General features: G+C 55.2%; 1 protein-coding gene across 5 annotated transcripts in view; it reads left to right on the top strand.

The window, feature by feature from the left end:
- Positions 1–18315, top strand: part of LOC105485585 (nuclear factor I C) — a 110458-nt gene that overhangs the window by 20869 nt on the left and 71274 nt on the right. For all 5 annotated transcript variants that reach the window (XM_071085920.1, XM_071085922.1, XM_071085919.1 and 2 more), the window contains exon 2: positions 2571–3102. In XM_071085920.1, the coding sequence (XP_070942021.1) occupies positions 2571–3102 (532 nt within the window). The remainder of the gene's footprint in view (positions 1–2570; positions 3103–18315) is intronic.

Consider the following 18315-nt stretch of genomic DNA (forward strand, 5'->3'; position numbering starts at 1 on the left):
TGAGTAGCTGGGACTACAGGCATGAGCCACCATACCCAGCTAATTTTTTTTTTTTTTTTTTTTTTTTTTTTTTTTTTTTTTTTTTTGAGACGGAGTCTCGCTCTGTCACCCAGGCTGGAGTGCAGTGGCCGGATCTCAGCTCACTGCAAGCTCCGCCTCCTGGGTTCACGCCATTCTCCTGCCTCAGCCTCCCCAGTAGCTGGGACTACAGGCGCCCGCCACCTCGCCCGGCTAGTTTTTTGTATTTTTTAGTAGAGACGGGGTTTCACCGTGTTAGCCAGGATGGTCTCGATCTCCTGACCTCGTGATCCGCCCGTCTCGGCCTCCCAAAGTGCTGGGATTATAGGCGTGAGCCACTGCGCCCGGCCCATACCCAGCTAATTTTTTGTACTTTTAGTAGAGATGAGGTTTCACCATGTTGGCCAAGCTGGTCTCAAACTCCTGACCTCAAGTGATCCGCCCACCTCAGCCTCCCAAAGTGCTGGGATTACAGGCATGAGCCACCGCACCCCGCCTCATTTTTTTTTTTTTTTTTTTTTTTTTGTGAGTCAGGGGTCTCACTTCGTCACCCACTGGAGTGCAATGGTGCAATCTTGGCTTACTGCAGCCTTGACCTCGTGGGCTCAATCGATTCTCCCACCTCAGCCTCCCAAGTAGCTGGGACTACAGGCATGCATCACCATGCCCAGCTAAGTTTTGTTTTTGTAGAAATGAGGCCTCACTATGTCATCCAGGCTGGTCTTGAACTCCTGGGCTCAAGCAGTCCTCCCGCTTTGGCCTCCCAAAGTGCTGGGATTACAGGTGTGAGCCACCATGCTTGACCACCTACCCTAGTTCTTTTTTTTTTTTTTTTTTTGAGACAGAGTTTCACTCTTGGCACCCAAACTGGAGTGCAATGGCGTGATCTTGGCCCACTGCAACCTCTGCCTCCTGGGTTCAAGCAATTCTCCTGTCTCAGCCTCCTGAGTAGCTGGGATTACAGGTGTGCTCCACTATGCCTGGCTACATTTTTTTGTATTTTTAGTAGGGATGGAGTTTTGCCATGTTGGCCAGGCTGGTCTTAAGCTCCTAACCTCAGGTGGTCCACCAGCCTCGGCTTCCCAAAGTGCTGAGATTACAGGTGTGAGCCACTGCACCCAGCCTTTTCTTTTCTTTTCTTTTTTTTTTTTTTTTTTTTTTTTTGACAGTGTCTCACTCTGTCACCCAGGCTGAAGTGCAGTGGCACCATCACAGCTCACTGAAGCATTAAACTCCTGGGCTCAAATGATCCTCCCACCTCAGCCTCCTGATGAGTTGGGACTATAGGTGCAAACCACCACGCCTGGCTAATTTTTGTTTTTTTTTTTTTTTTGGTTTTTTTGAGACGGAGTCTTGCTCTGTCCCCCAGGCTGGAGCACAGTGGCCGGACCTCAGCTCACTGCAAGCTCCGCCTCCCGGGTTCAGGCCATTCTCCTGCCTCAGCCTCCCGAGTAGCTGGGACTACAGGCGCCCGCCGCCTCACCCGGCTAGTTTTTTGTATTTTTTAGTAGAGACGGGGTTTCACCATTTTAGCCAGGATGGTCTCGATCTCCTGACCTCGTGATCCGCCCGTCTCGGCCTCCCAAAGTGCTAGGATTACAGGCTTGAGCCACCACGCCCGGCCATTTTTGTTTTTTTTTTGTTTTGTTTTGTTTTTGTTTGTTTTATAGAGATGGGGTTTTACCATATGACTCAGACTGGGTCTCAAGTTCCTGGGCTAGGCAATCCTCCCTCCTCGGCCTCCCCAAGTGCTGGGATTACAAGTGTGAGCCATTACACCCAGCCCAAGCCTAGTTGCAATAGGCAGAGAATAGGTCCATGACATCTTTGTTCTCCCAACCTCAGTTTTACCCGTCTGTACAATGGGTCCTCCATGAGCTTCCACTTGGCCCCCTTAGCTTGCTCCATCTGTGTACTGGGGTTCAAGATAGGTCCTCCGTGTTCGGGCAGGGTGGCTCACACCTGTAATCCCAGCACTTCAGGAGGCTGAGAGCCAAGGTGGGCGGATCGTGAGGTCAGGAGATGGTGACCATCCTGGTCAACGTGGTGAAACCCCATCTCTCCTAAAAATACAAAGATTAGCTGAGTGTGGTGGTGGGCACCTGTCATCCCAGCTACTCGGGAGGCTGAGGCAGGAGAATTGCTTGAACCCGGGAGGTGGAGGTTGCAGTGAGCCGAGATTGTGCCGCTGCACTCCAGCCTTGACGATAAGAGCAAGACTCTGTCTCAAAATAAAAAAATAAATAAAAATGATGGTCCTCCACAAACTTCTGCGGTGATTTGTGCCTCTCACGTGGTCTAAGTCTCAGTTTGCTTATCTGGGTGATGGGTTCTTTCAGGTCCCTGATAAACTTCTCCTGGGTCCTCCCCGGCCTTCTGTGTGCCCCCGGTGGCGTGCACCGATCTGCAGCAACCCCCTGCCCACTTCTGCCCAGCCCCTCCCACTCTGCGGGTCTGTCCAGGGCCCCTCCGACCTCAGCCTTTGGGGCCGGGCAGTGGGTCCGCCCTCCGCGTCCCTGGCACCCCTGACCTCTCGCCTCTCCGGCCTGCAGGATGAGTTCCACCCCTTCATCGAGGCCCTGCTGCCTCACGTCCGCGCCTTCGCCTACACCTGGTTCAACCTGCAGGCGCGGAAGCGCAAGTACTTCAAGAAGCACGAGAAGCGGATGTCGAAGGACGAGGAGCGCGCGGTCAAGGACGAGCTGCTGGGCGAGAAGCCCGAGGTCAAGCAGAAGTGGGCGTCGCGGCTGCTGGCCAAGCTGCGCAAGGACATCCGGCCCGAGTGCCGCGAGGACTTCGTGCTGAGCATCACCGGCAAGAAGGCGCCGGGCTGCGTGCTCTCCAACCCCGACCAGAAGGGCAAGATGCGGCGCATCGACTGTCTCCGGCAGGCGGACAAGGTGTGGCGGCTGGACCTGGTCATGGTCATCCTGTTCAAGGGTATCCCGCTGGAGAGCACCGACGGCGAGCGCCTGGTCAAGGCCGCGCAGTGTGGCCACCCGGTCCTGTGCGTGCAGCCGCACCACATCGGCGTGGCCGTCAAGGAGCTGGACCTCTACCTGGCCTACTTCGTGCGTGAGCGAGGTGAGGTGCGGCGGGCCTGAGCGGGGCGACCATGGGGAGGGTGTCTGATGGCGGTGACGCGGCCTGAGGAGGGTCTGAGGGAGGAGGCCAGTGCCTGTCGATGTGATGCGGTGGTCTGAGAGGGGAAGTGGGCCTTGGAGAGCATCTGACGGGGGTGACACGGGGCCAGGAGCGCCTGAGGGAGGAGGCCGGTGGGTATAGATGTGATGTGGTGGTCTGAGAGGGGAAGTGGGCCTTGGAGAGAGTCTGAAGTGTGTGATATGGCACAAAGAGAGTTGGAGAGAGGAGGCTGGTGCATATAGATGTGATCTGGTGGTCCAGGCGGGGCAGCAGGCCTGGGAGAGCATCTGACGGGGGTGACATGGTGCAAGGAGAGTCTGTAGGAGGAGGCTGCTGCATATGGATATGATGTGGTGGTCCAAGCAGGGAAGCGGGCCTGGGAGAGCATCTGATGGGGATGACATGGTGCAAGGAGGGTCTGAGGGAGGAAGCTGGTGCGTGTAGATGTGATGCGGTGGTCCAAGGGGAGAGACGGGCCTGGGAGAGCGTCTGACGGGGGTGACACGGTGCAAGGAGTGTCTGAGGGAGGAGGCCAGTGCATGCAGGGCCCAGGGTAACTGCTGATGGGATGTGGAGGTCAGATGGAGGAGGCAGGCCTAGCAGAGGTCTCAAGTGAGAGATGGTACAAGGAGGTTTTTTTGACGGAGGAGGCGGGTGGGCTGTGGTGCTCCAGTGGTAGAGGCAGGATCTCACCCTCACGTCTGAGGGAGGAAGCAGGAAGGCCCTTGAGGTCTTGGGGGATGAGAATGTCCTGGAGGGTCTTGGGTGCAACGGACGGCCTTGCTGGAAGCAGGGATGAGGAGAGGAGAAGGACAGACCATGCCAGCCCTCCAGGGAGAGCCGGGAGAGTCCAGGCACTGCTTCCTGTGAATGCTTGTTGGTTGATCGACTCTCAGACCACACCAGCAGAGAGGCCTGATGAGCCTGGCCCTGCCAGTGGGCTGTTTGCCGGTGGTCAAATGCCTGATGTTGAGACCAGCAAGCTTTGCGGGGGTGAGGAAATCCAAGCTGGCTTCCCAGAGGAGGAGGTGCAGCTGAGCTCAGCTCTGCAGGATGGCCAGGCTGCAGTGAACAAGGGGATGCCCCAGGGGGCCTGGCAGGATCATGGAGGTGGGAGGCCTGACGCCTGTGCCTCTGGTCCCGGTGCTAAGAGCAGGGTTGGTCCTGTAGCTTCTTGGCTGTGTGGCCCGCTTGGACTTCAGTTTCTCCTGCCTGCCAAATGGTAGAGATGATCAGAGTCCGTAGCTGGATGGGGCTATGGGAGGTTCCAGAAGATCATGCGTGTAGCCACGTGCAGGGTGTCAGCTGCACCCCAAGACCTGAGTGGGTGCACAGCACCCCTGCCATGCCCACCCAGGCTGTGTCTGGAGCACGCATGAACCCTCACACACCCAGGGGCTGCCAGAGCATGTGGGATGGGTGCACGCCAGACGCAGACCCATGCAGGTCACCAGCCCAACCCCAGCCCAGGCAGCACTCTATAGAAAGAGACAATTGCACAGCCTGAGAGGGAGGGGCGTTTCCCGGAACAAGGGGGACTCGGACCAGACTGCCCGTGCTCCAGACAAAACTCTTCTTCTCCCCAGCTGTATGGACACAACCCTTTTCTGTGCCTCAGTTTCCTCCTTGGTGCAATGGGAGTAACAGCCATGCCACCCTCTAGAGCTGGTGCAAGAATGAGACAGGATCACGGGCTCCCAGGCTCTGTGGTGTGTGGAAGGAGAGCAGGGCAGAGTTACCCAGTTTTTTTTTTTGTTTTTTGTTTTTCCTGGAGACAGGGTCTCGCTCTGTCCCCCAGGCTGGAGTGCAGTGGTGTCATCTCGGCTCACTGTAGCCTCCACCTCCCAGGCTCAAGTGATCCTCCTGCCTCATCCTCCCAAGTAGCTGGGACTACAGGTGCATACCACCATGCCCAGCTAATTTTTTATATTTTTTTAGAGATGGAGTCTTGCTATATTGTCCAGGCTGGCCTCAAACTCCTGGGCTCAAGTCATCCTCCTGCCTTGGCCTCCCAAAGTGTTAGGATTACAGCAGGCAAGAGCCACTGCACCACACCAGTTACCCAGTCTTTTTTTTTTTTTTTTTTTTTGCGGGGGGAGATGGAGTTTCACCCTGTTGCCCAGGCTGGAGTGCAGTGATGTGATCTCGGCTCGCTGCAATCTCCACCTCCCGGGTTCAAGCGATTCTCCTGCCTCAGCCTCCCCAGTAGCTGGGATTACAGGCGCCCGCCACCATGCCTGGCTAATTTTTGTATTTTTAGTAGAGACAGTGTTTCACCATGTTGGCCAGGCTGGTCTTGAACTCCTGACCTCAAATGATTCCACTGGCCTCAGCCTCCCAAAGTGCTGGGATTACAGGTGTGAGCCACCGTGCCCGGCAGTTACCCAGTCTTGATCTTGATTCTTTGACCTTGACCTTAGCATCTTTCTCCTCCCCCACCCCCACCAATGAGCAACAAACCTACTGGGGCTGGCTGTGAGGGGGCATTGGGGACGGTGGGGGCAGAGAGGTGGGCCGGGCGACTGCCTGTTGGGGGCAGGAGGCAGAGGCCACCGTGGGGGCGGGGGTGCTCATCGCCACGCAGGGCCAGACCTCTCTGCCACCACACATCTTCCTCGCCCGGCCCCGCCCCCACCTCCTCCACGCTGAGCTGATAAAATTTTGAAGCGAGCTTTCTGCTACAGTCAGCACAACCTCTGGGCACCTCCCCACCCCCACCCAGCCCCTCCCGCCTCTGCTCAGCAGGCAGGCCTGTGCCCCGGGTCAGGTTGGCCTCTCTGAGTGAGGGCTGCACCCTCCCTCACCCCCAGCCTGCCCCCTTCGTCCCCAAGGGAATCCCTGCTTCAGTTGGCCCCAGCAGGCCACACCCCCGCCCCCAGCCATGCCACCTGCCCACTGCGAGTGCTCCATCTCCTCATGGGGGTGAGAGCTGGGCCTGGACTCCAACCCCAGCTCAGCTGCCCACTGGCTGGGTGATCTGGGGCCGGTCACTCACCCTCTCTGTGCTTCATTTCCTTGTCTATAAACTGGGGGGCTCAAAAATGGTTGCCCTGTAGGAAATGTTGCGTGCCCAGGGTGAGGGCTCAGTAAACCACCATGAGGCACCGTGAAGACCAGGCATTAGGCATGGGGCTAGGGCCCTCCATGGTTATCATTACTAACGTTATCCTCTTCAGGATTGGTTGGTTTGTTTGTTTTTGTTTTCGTTTTTGTTTTGAGATGGAGTCTTGCCGTGTCGCCCAGGCTGGAGTGCAGTGGCGCGATCTCGGCTCACTGCAAGCTCTGCCTCCCAGGTTTAAGCAATTCTCCCGCCTTAGCCTCATGTGAGTAGCTGGGACTACACACGCCCACCACCACGTCCGGCTAATTTTTGTATTTTTAGTACAGACGGAGTTTTGCCATGTTGGCCAGGCTAGTCTCCAGCTCCTAACCTCAGGTGATCCACCCACCTCGGCCTCCCAAAGTGCTGGGATTACAGGTGTGAGCCACCACAACTGGTCTTGTTTTTTAGTTTTTGCAGAGATAGGGTTTCGTCATGTTGCTCAGGCTGATCTCGAACTCCTGGGCTCGAGTGATCCTCCTGCCTCGGCCTCCCAAAGTGCTGGGATTACAGGCGTGACCCCCTGCGCCTGGCCCATCCTCCTCATTCTGATTATAATCTCCCACTGCCAGGCCTTTCCTTATGCTGTTCCCTGAACATAGAATGTCTTTCCCATATGGAAAACCCCAACTCTGGCTGGGTGTGGTGGCTCATACCTATAATGCCAGCACTTTGGGAGGCCATGGCAGGTGACTCTCCTGAGCTCAGGAGCTCGAGACTAGCCTGGGCAACATGGCAAAACCCCGTCCCTACCAAAAATACAAAAAATTAGCCACCTGCCTGGCTAGAAATTCTTGCCCATTCTCACAGCTGCCCTGTGAGGCAGGGATCATTGCTGTATGTTTTTTGTTTGTTTGTTTGTTTGTTTGTTTGTTTGTTTTAGATGGGGTTTCACTCTGTCGCCCAGGCTGGAGTGCAGTGGCGCGATCTCGGCTCACTGCAACTGCTGCTTCCTGGGTTCAAGCAGTTCTTGTGCCTCTGCCTCCCGAGTAGCTGGGATTACAGGCAAGTGCCACCACGCCTGGTCAGTTTTTGTGGTTTTAGTAGAGACTGGGTTTTACCATGTTGGCCAGGCTGCTCTCGAACTCCTGGCCTCAAGTGATCTGCCCGCCTCGGTCTCCCAAAGTGCTGGGATGACAGGCGTGAGCCACCGTGCCCGGCCTGCTGTATGCATTTTACAGAGGAGGAAACAGGCTCAGAGGAGGGATCTGACCTGCTGAGGTCACACAGCTGAGACTGGGCCAGGTGGGATTTGGACTCAAGCAGCGTCTACCTCTGCCCTGTCCTTGACACCAGCCTCGTCCTCTGTTAGTGTCGGAAGGGGATGGGCGGAAATTGTGGTGCATGAGGGGGCAGTCTGCTGGCATGGTGTGGTCACCTTCTAGCACGGTTGTGTGAGGATCTCACAGGCTGAGGTCTTACATAGGGTCCCCAGGCTGTGGCTGGCCTCAAGGCCTCCACGCTGATCCTGGCGGTTGTCACCTTGACAGCAGGAGGACTGGCCACCAGCTTCCTTTTCCGAACCGAGAGTCCCCTTGGCTGTGGAGCGTCCTGGCCCAGCCAGAGTGCAGCGTCTGGCTTTCATCAGCCCTGCTGGGCAGCTGAGACCCTGGGATAGATGCGGAGGGAGGGATGGGCATAGGGCCTTGGTTGGCCTCTTGGGGTATGCAGGGTGGATGTTGGTGGAGGGGCACCTGCCACGGGGCTGAAAGCAGCCACCACTTGCAGTGTCACAGGCGAGAGAGGGGGCCGGGCGAAGTGGCTCCCGCCTGTCATTCCAGCACTTTGGGAGGCTGAGGCGGGTGGATCACCTGAGGTCAGGAGTTCGAGGCCAGCCTGGCCAACATGGTGAAACCCCATCTCTAAAAAATACAAAAATTAACCAGGCGTGGTGGTGGGCATCTGTAGTCCCAGCTACTGGGGAGGCTGAGGCAGGAGAATTGCTGGAACCCGGGGGGTTGCAGTGAGCCGAGATCGCGATACTGTACTCCAGCCTGAGTGACAGAGTGAGACTCTGTCTCAAAAAATAAAAATAAAAATGAATAAGAAGAGGGTGTCAGGGAGCGGCAGGAAAACAAAGCAGGGAGGGACGTGGAGAGGGGCTGGGGGCCACTCTGGATGGGGAGGGCTTCTCTGAGGAGGCATCTTTGAGGTGAGGCTTGAAGGGGGTGAGGGAGCCTGGAGAGGCTGGAGGGAGGGGACATTGGATGGGTTGTAGCCAGTACGAAGGCCTGGAGCCCAGGAATAGCATGTGGAGCTGGCTGGATGTTCAGGGGGTAGTGAGTGGCGAAGGCCGCCCTGTGGCCTCCCGGTGAGGGTGACCAGCCGGGGATGGGGCGGGAGAGGGTGACCCGGGTGCTCTCTGACCTGCCACGTGCTGGTGAAGGAGGCTGCAGGAACCAGGGCCCAGAGAGGGAAGCCGCCTGCCCGCCCAGGGACTAAACCCAGCCAGGCCTCCCCACCCCCTCTGGCAGCCCAAGAAACCTGAGGCGCGGGCGGGCACCATGCCAGGGCTGGGTGGAGGAGGGGCTGCCAGGCCCGCCCGCCCCAGCAGCTGCCAGCCCGCCCCAAGCCGCCAGCCCAGATGGTGCCCATCTGCTGACGCCGCCATGGGCCAGCCTCCCGTTCCCGCCTTGCGTCGTGCCAAGCTCCTGCAGTCCAGCGCCTGGAATGGTGCGGTGGGCAGAGCCCTGCCTGGGAAGCTCACAGCATGCCAGAGAGGCTGCCCTGGGTGCCCTGGAGAGGGTGGCAGGAGAAATGTAGGAAGGGGAGTTCCCCAGCACTTCCTGGGTGGAACTGGGGAGCAAGGATCCGAACAGGGATGATGATGGCGGCAAACACACATGGAGTTACCTCTGTGTGCCAGGCTCCGAAGCCACTGTCACCCTAACTGGTTTAATTCTCTCCCCCATCCAAGGAGGAAGGGACTTAGACCTTCTGTCGTGTTCTAGTGGAGGAAGCAGAGACCCAGAGATGGTCAGTCACTTGTCCAAGGTCACACAGCTCCTCAGGGGCAGAGCTGGAATGAGTGTCCAGAACCCCTGTGAAAAAGGGATTGAGGCCGGGCGAGGCAGCTCACACCTGTAATCCCAACACTTCGGGAGGCTGAGGCAGGAGGATCACTTGAGGCCAGGAGTTTGAGACCAGCCTGGGCAACATAGCAAGACCCCCCCCCCAACACACAACTTTTTAAAAAATAAACCGGGTGTGGTGGTGTATACCTGTAGTCCCAGCTACTCGGGAGGCTGAGAAGGGAGGATGGCTTGAGCCCAGGAGTTGGAGGTTGCAGTGAGCTGTGATCTCGTCACTGCACTCCAGCCTGGGTGACAAAGCAAGACCTCATCTCTAAAAACTGGTTTTTTTTAAAAGGGGTGATTGAGGCCAGTTGTGGTGGTTCACACATGTAATCCCAGCTACACAGGAGGCTGAGGCAGGACAGTCGCTTGAACCTGGGAGGCGGAAGTTGCAGTGAGCTGAGATCGCGCCACTGCACTCCAGCCTGGGTGACAGAGTGAGACCCTGTCTCAAAAAAAGGATGGGGGGTATTGAAATCCCTTAAACCTCTTTTCAAAAACAAACGGAAAGTACCTATTTTCTAGGGGTTATCTATTGGAAGCCACACCCTCTGAGTCATCCGGATCATACAGTACAGTCTGTGCACACTCAGGGAGTGAAGGAATGAATGAATGAATGAATGAATGAATGAGGTGAACCCTATGGAAGGGGACCAAGCCCGGGGCCAGGGTGTCCATGGAACTCACCCTGAGCTTGACGGCAGGAGAAAAGGGTCTCAGCCTGTGAGTGAGGGGCCTGGGTTAGCCACAGTGCTGCCCTGGCTTGCTGTGTGGCTTTGAGAAAGGTCCTGCCCTCTCTGGCCTGGGGTTGAGGGGAGAGGAGGGTGGGAACGGGCAGCCTTGTGGGCCACAGACAGGAGCAAGCCGGGTCCTCACGGAAAGCCTCCCAGCCTCTTCCGCTTTTATTGATCTTCATCCCGGCCGTGGGTTGCCGTGCTGGGGAGACAGAGAGGCCGTGAGTGTGGGTGACGGTGCCCGTTTATTTGTACGGTGGACAGAATTTGTGTTTTCGTGTACTCCAGGCGGTGTGGGGCATATTCTCCTCTTTGAGCCTCTGTAGAATGGAGAGAATCAGAGCTGTGCCTGGCGCTTTAAGGATTGGAGTCAGTGGGTCGGCGCGGTGGCCCACGCCTGTAATCCTAGCACTTTGGGAAGCCGAGGCGGGCGGATCACAAGGTCAGGAGATCGAGACCATCCTGGCTAACCCGGTGAAACCCCGTCTCTACTAAAAATACAAAAAAATTAGCCGGGCGCGGTGGCGGGTGCCTGTAGTCCCAGCTACTCGGGAGGCTGAGGCAGGAGAATGGCGTGAACCCGGGAGGCGGAGTGAGCCAAGATCCCGCCACTGCACTCCAGCCTGGGCGACAGACAGACTCCGTCTCAAAAAAAAAAAAAAAAAAAGGATTGGAGTCTATGGTCTCTGAGAAGCATACAGAAGGCACTCAATAAATGCTCATTTCCTCCCTGGATCCTCTCCCCAACCCCAGGAGGGAAGGAGGGAGGCGCCAGTGCTGCCGCAAAACCCCAGGTCTCCTTTTCCCAACCCAGTGAGCCAGCGGGGGCACCAGTGACCCAGGAGTGGTTGTTGCCAGAAGCTGTCACCCTCTCCAGGTGTCTGGACAGCAGAGGGGTTCCTGGTAGCAGCAGCCTGGTACCCCCCAGGGCCGGGCAGCCAGGTGTGCCAGCCGTCTGTCTTTGCAGAGAAGGTGGCTGCCGGGTGTGAGTCGCAGACACCAGCTGATGGTGTATTTATAGCGATGGCAGGAGTCCGCGGGGCACACGTCAGTGGTAAAGAGGGGCGGGCAGGTGGGGTCCAGCTCCCACAGCAGACGAGAGCCCACCAGGACTGGCCAGGGAGCTGAGCAGAGTGTCAGGGAGAATGAGGGGCACGTTCTCCAGCTGGGAGGCCCAGGCTCACACCCCTCCGCTCAGGAACTGCGTGATGTTTGCCAAGCGGCGTTGTAGCTGCAGGCCTCAGTTTCCTCCCCCCTCAAATGGGGATGATAATAATGCTGCCCACCTAATAGGGCTGCATAGGATCCAGTTAGTGCATGAAAAGCGTGAGGACAGGGCCAGATATACAGTTAGCACTCAAAAGTGATTTGTTGCCTGGAAAAGGGAGGGAATCCCGACATGGGCTATAATGTGGATGCACCTCGAGGACGTCACGCTCAGTGAAATAAGCCAGACACAGAAGGACAAATCCTGTGTGGTTCCACTCCTAGGAGGTCCCTGGAGTCGCCAGATTCACAGAGAAAGTAGGATGGGGGATGCCAGGGGCTGGGGCGGGGGCTGAGGAGAGAGAATGTTTCATGGGGACAGAGTTTCAGTTTGGGAAGATGAGAAGGTTCTGGAGAGGATGGTGGTAATGGTTGTACAACCCTGTGAATCCACTTAATGCAGGGTTAATGCCGCTGAACTTAGAAATGGTTAAAAGAGAGGCAGGAGGATTGCTTAAGGCCAGGAGTTTGAGACCAGCCTGGGCAACACAGCGAGCCCTCATCTCTACAAAAAATGTAAAAATTATCTAGGCGTGGTTGCACGCACTTGTGGTCCCATCTACTCAGGAGGCTGAGGCAGGAGGATCGCTTGAGCCCAGGAGTTTGAGGCTGCAGTGAGCTATGATCACACCACTGCACTCCAGCCTGGGCCACAGAGCAAGACCTTGTCTCAAAACCAGAACCACTCCCCACAAAAAAATGGTAAATTTACATTATCTAGATTTTACCACAATCTAAAAATGTAGTTCTAGTTGTGAATAATGACAATAACAAGTAATAATGTTATATATATGGCCGGCTGCAGTGGCTCTACTAAAAATACCAAAATTAGCCGGCCATAGTGACGCCAGCTTGTAATCCCAGCTACTCGGGAGGCTGAGGCAGGAGAATCATTTGAACTGATTCTCAAGTGGAGGTTGCAGTGAGCCGAGATCATGCCACTGCACTTCAGCCTGGGGGACAGAGCAAGACTCCATCTCAAAAAAAAAAAAAAAAAGAGAGAGAGAGATTATCTCATTTAAATTGCTAGGCACCCCCTATGCTCAATTCACAGATGAAGCAGTAAAGCACAGAGTTGGCAAGAAACTCACCCAGGGTTACACAGCTGTCTGCAGGGCAGAACTGGACGAGAACCACAGTGATGACGGTCATGATAATGACAATAATAACGACTGTGCTGTCACCGCAGACACTATTTTTTTTATTTATTGTTGCATGATTATATATGACATGTTGCTAATTATTACATTGTAACATATGTAACTTTTTTTTTTTTTTTTTAAACCGAGTCTCACTCTGTTGCCCAGGCTGGAGGGCAGTGGTGCAATCTCAGCTCACCACAACCTCCGCCTCCTGGGTTCAAGTGATTCTCCTGCCTCAGCCTCCCAAGTAGCTGGGACTACAGGCGCCTGCCACCATGCCCGGCTACTTTTTGTATTTTTAGTAGAGATTGGTTTTCAGTATGTTGGCCAGGCTGGTCTCGAACTCCTGACCTTGTGGTCCACCTGCCTTGGCCTCCCAAAGTGCTGGGATTACAGATGTGAGCCACCGTGCCCGGCCTACGCCTGGCTAATTTTTGTATTTTCTTTTTCTTTTTTTTTTTTTTGAGATGGAGTCTGGCTCTGTTGCCCAGGCTGGAGTGCAGTGGCCAGATCTCAGCTCACTGCAAGCTCCGCCTCCCGGGCTTACGCCATTCTCCTGCCTCAGCCTCCTGAGTAGCTGCGACTACAGGCGCCCGCCACCTCGCCTGGCTGGTTTTTTGTATTTTTTTTTAGTAGAGAGGGGGTTTCAATGTGTTAGCCAGGATGGTCTCGATCTCCTGACCTCGTGATCCACCCGTCTCGGCCTCCCAAAGTGCTGGGATGACAGGCGTGAGCCACCGCGCCCGGCCTAAATGAGACAATATCTATGAAAAAACTAACCCTTTGCACGTAGTGAGTGCTGGGAACTGGTGGGCTCTTTGAGGAGTAGGTCCCTCCACCACCCCGCAGGTGCCCTTACCCAGCAGAATGCTGGTGTCTGCATGAATGCATTTGTGTGGGGACTCCCGAGATAGCCCCTGAGGGGCCCTCATTCACCCGGGTGGGGCCCAGGCCCTCCCAGAGCCAGTGGGAGGGGGAGGCACCTTGTTGCACCTGTGATACCCCCCGTTGTGACTGGGCTGCAGTTGTCACCCTGGCCCCGTGCCCAGGAAGCCAAGGGGAGGCTGAGGGCAGCTAGGGACAGCTCCGTGCCCATGGGCCCCTCCAGCCAGCTGCCAGGCCAGCCCCCTCCCTCCAGCTGGGCGTGGGCAGGAAGTCACTGATGGTCAGGGTTGGTGAGGGGTGAAGCAGGGGGCATTTGGGGACACCAGATGTCTTGTCCAGATGGGGAAACTGAGGCCCAGAGAGGGGCAAGGCATTGCCCAGGGTTGCCCAGGAAGGGTCTTGGCTCTTATCCCTTCTAAGTCCCATCTTTATTTTTATTTTTTATTTTTTTGGAGATGGAGTTTTGCCCCATTGCCTAGGCTGGAGCGCAGTGGCGTGATCTCGGCTCGCTGCAACCTCCGCCTCCTCAGTTCAAGTGATTCTCCCACCTCAGCCTCCCGAGTAGCTGGGATTACAGGTGCCCACCACCACGCCTGGCTAATTTTTGTATTTTTGGTAGAGATGGAGTTTCGCCATGTTGGCCAGGCTGGTCTCGAACTCCTGACCTTGTGATCCACCCGACTCAGCCTCCCAAAGTGCTGGGATTACAGGTGTGAGCCACCACACCCAGCCTAAGTCCCATCTTTAGGTCTGCTTGACTGTTCCAAGGCCACCCAGAGGGGTGGTAGGGACAGCAAGGAGGGACCCCAGGGTCTTAAGGCAGAGCATCTGCCAGAGGAGAGGGAGAAGCAGGTTCTGAGGGGAGGGAGGCGTAAGAATCCTGACGTTGAAGTGGTTTCCAGATTCTCCAGGGCACGAGTCCTGAAATCCCCAAGGCCTGAGTTCTAGAATTTCTTCTACTGGGGTCCTGACCACACAGGCGATTCTAGAATACTCCTAGGTGAATTTCAGACCCAGGGGTCCAGGAGAAATAGAATGTTGGCCGGGCGTGGTGGCTCACACCTGTCATCCCAGCACTTTGGGAGACCAAGGGGGTGCGGATCACTTGAGGTCAGGATTTCGAGACCAGCCTGGCCAACATGATGAAACTTGGTGTCTACTAAAAATACAAAAATGAGCCGGGCGTGGTGGCGCGAATCTGTAATCCCAGCTACTCGCCGAAGGCTGAGACAGAAGAATCACTTAAACCAAGGAGGCAGAGGTTGCAGTGAGCCGAGATCGCGCCACTGCACTCCAGCCTGGGCAACAGAGTGAGACTCTGTCTCAAAAAAAAAAAAAAAAAGAATTCCTACCACACATATAATTTAATATTTTTCTGGTCCTCACACTTAAGCATGTAAATTTAAATATACTGGGAGAATTCATTTTAACATTATTTTTTAACATTATTTTAAATAACGTTAATTTTTTTTTTCTTGAGATAGAGTCTCGCACTGTCGCCCAGGCTGGGGTGCAGTGGTGCAATCTCGGCTCACTGCAACCTCCACCTCCTGGGTACAAGCAATTCTCCTGCCTCAGCCTCCCGAGTAGTAACATTAAAATGTTTAATTTTAACATTATTTTATTTAACCTAGGGCATCCGGAATATTACCATTGCAATCCATAAGCAATAGGAAAAATTATTGACCGGGCACAGTAGCTCACGCCTGGAATCCCAGCACTTTGGGAGGCTGAGGTGGGAGGATTGCTCGAGGTCAGGAGTTTGAGACCAGCCTGGCCAACATAGTAAGACCTTGTCTCTACAAAAACATTTAAAAATTAGCCAGGCGTGGTGGCGTGAACCTGCGGTCCCAGCTACTCAGGAGGCTGAGGTGGGAGGATCGCTTGAGCCCAGGAATTCGAGGCTCCAGTGAGCTGTGATTGTGCCACTGCACTCCAGCCTGGGTGACAGAGCAAGACTTCAACTCAAAAAAAAGTTATCGAGGTAGTTTATGGTCTTCTCTTTTTTTTTTCCCCCTACATTAAGTCTGAAATTTGGACAGACCAGATTTCAAGCACTGGATGGCATATGCGGCCAGTGGCTGTTGTATTAGGCAGGCCGTGCTAAGACATCTGAGTTCTAGAGCCGGGGTTCTCGATGCCCGGGCCACAGACGGGTACCAGGCCTGTGAGGAACCCGGCCACACAGCAGGAGCTGAGCTTCCTGCAAGTGACCATTCTCACCTGGGCTCTGCTTCCCGTCAGATCAGTGGGCGGCTTTAGATGCCATAGGAGCGTGAACCCCATTGTGAACTGCACATAGGAGGGATCTAGGTTGTGTGCTCCTCACGTGAATCTGACTCATGTCTGATGATCTGAGGTGAGGCAGTTTCATCCCAGAGCCATCTCCCCACTCACCCCGTCCCTGGAAAAAAATTGTCTTCCATGAAATCGGTTCCTGGGGCCAAAAAAGGTTGGAGGCTGCTGTTCTAGAGAATTCGGAAGCAGATCTCCAATCTCCCAAGTTGGGTTCTTGAAAATGTGAGGGCAAGTTCTAAACCTTCCAAACTGGTTGCTTGAAAATCCAAGGAGGCCGGGCGCGGTGGCTCACGCCTGTCATCCCAGCACTTTGGGAAGCCGAGGCAGGCGGATCTCTTGAGGTCAGGAGTTTGAGACCAGCCTGATCAACATAGTGAAACCCCATCTCTACTAAAAATACAAAAATCAGCCGGGTGTGGTGGTGGGCGCCTGTAATCCCAGCTACTAGGGAGGCTGAGGCAGGAGAATCGCTTGAACCCAGGTGGTGGAGGCTGCAGTCACACCACTGTACTCCAGCCTGGGCAATAGAGTGAGACTCAATTCTTTTGCCCAGGCTGGAGTGCAGTGGTGTGATCACAGCTCACTGCAGCCATCAACTCCCAGGTTCAAGCAATCCTCCCACCTTAGCCTCCCAAGTTGCTGGGATTACAGGCGCACACCACCACAGTGGAATTTTTGTTTTTCTTTTTTCAGTAGAGATGAGGTCTCACCATGTTGCCCAGGCTGGAGTGCAGTGGTGGAATCATAGCTCACTGCAGCCTCAATCTCCCAGGCTCAAGTGATCCTCCTGCTTTAGCCTCCCAGGTAGTGTAGTACAGGCATGCACCACTACGCCTGGCTGATTTTTTATATTTATTTATTTATTTATTTAATGAGATGGAGTCTCGCTCTGTTGCCCAGGCTGGAGTGCAGGGATGTGATCTCGGCTCACTGCAACCACCTCCCAGGTTCAAGCGATTCTTCTGCCTCAGCCTCCGGAGTACCTGGGATTACAGGCACTCGCCACCACGCCCGGCTAATTTTTGTATGTTTAGTAGAGACGGGGTTTCTCTATGTTAGCCAGGCTGGTCTGGAACTCCTGACCTCAGGTGATCTGCCTGCCTCGGCCTCCCAAAGTGCTGGGATGACAGGCGTGAGCCACTGCACCTGGCCTTATTTTTATTTTTCATAGATAGGAGGTCTCACTATGTGGCCCATGCTGGGATTTCAGGCTCTTTGAGCTTTCTTCCATATTGGCTGGGGCTGGAGCAGGACTCCACTGTGGCAGGAAGTATTTGGGTGCAAGGGGAGCAGTTGTGGGGACTGGTAGTGACCCCCAGTTACTGTCTGTTGTGCTTTGGATGCCAGGCACGCGAAGGCTGGCTGTAAGTGTGTGTTTCCAAAAGGTTGTTATGGGGCCTCGGGCACACCCTCACTGGGTCTGGATCCCAGCCCGTCTACCACCAGGCATCCCTTCCGATGGGCAAAGCTGCGTGAGAACTTCCCACAGGGATGCCATGGCTGCTTGTAGCCCGGAGCTTGCAGAGCTTTGTTTAAAGGCAGTGGCTGGGGCTGAGTGCAGTGGCTCATGCCTGGAATCCCAGCACTTGTGGAGGCCAAGGTGGGCGGATCACCGGAGATCAGGAGATCGAGACCAGCCTGGTCGATGGCTCAAGCCTGTAATCCCAGCACTTTGGGAGGCCGAGACGGGTGGATCACGAGGTCAGGAGATTGAGACCATCCTGGCTAACACGGTGAAACCCCGTCTCTACTAAAAAAATACAAAAAAAAAAAACTAGCCGGGGGAGGTGGCAGGCGCCTGTAGTCCCAGCTACTCGGGAGGCTGAGGCAGGAGAATGGCGTAAACCCGGGAGGCGGAGCTTGCAGTGAGCCAAGATCTGGTCACTGCACTCCAGCCTGAGCAACAGAGCGAGACTCCACCTCAAAAAAAAAAAAAAAAAAAAAAAAAAGAGACCAGCCTGGCCAACATGGCGAAACCCTGTCTCTACTAACCATACAAAAATTAGCTGGGCGGTGGTTGCACACGCTTATAGTCCCAGCTACTCGGGAGGCTGAGGCAGGAGAATTGCTTGAACCCGGGAGGCGGAGGTTGCAGTGAGCCGAGATTGTGTCATTGCACTCCAGCCTGGTCACAGAGTGAGACTCCATCTCAAAAAAAAAAAAAAAAAAAAAAAAAAAGCAGTGACTGTCATGATCGGTTGTGGCATCTAGTGGGAGGCGGGGGTGTCTGCGTGTGTGTTTGGGGTACACTGTGGGGGGATTGCAGGCATATTGAGGGCTTACCAAGTGCCTGGCTCATCTAGCCCTCAGGAAACTACATTGTTGGAAGCTGCTTCACCGTCTTACAACGACCCACTGAGGTTGGAGTGATCATTAACGGCATTTAACAGATGGGGAAACTGAGGCCCAGAGAGGCAAAGTCACTGGCCCAAGGTCACATAGCTAAGGAGTAGAGTCGGGATTTAAATCCAAGTCTGGGAAATCCCAGGGCCCGCAGTGGGCACCAGATAAAGGAGCTGTTTGGGGTATGGCAGGGACTGCCCTGGAGCATTCCAGATCCTGCCTTTGGGCCTACAGGGCTTTGGTGCTGGTGAGCAGGCCGCAGGTTCAGCCGGCTCAAGGAGCAGCTTCGGGGCTGTAGCCCCGAAGCCTGG

The sequence above is a fragment of the Macaca nemestrina genome, chromosome 20 (assembly GCF_043159975.1).
Source record: "Macaca nemestrina isolate mMacNem1 chromosome 20, mMacNem.hap1, whole genome shotgun sequence".
Classification (NCBI taxonomy): domain Eukaryota; kingdom Metazoa; phylum Chordata; class Mammalia; order Primates; family Cercopithecidae; genus Macaca; species Macaca nemestrina.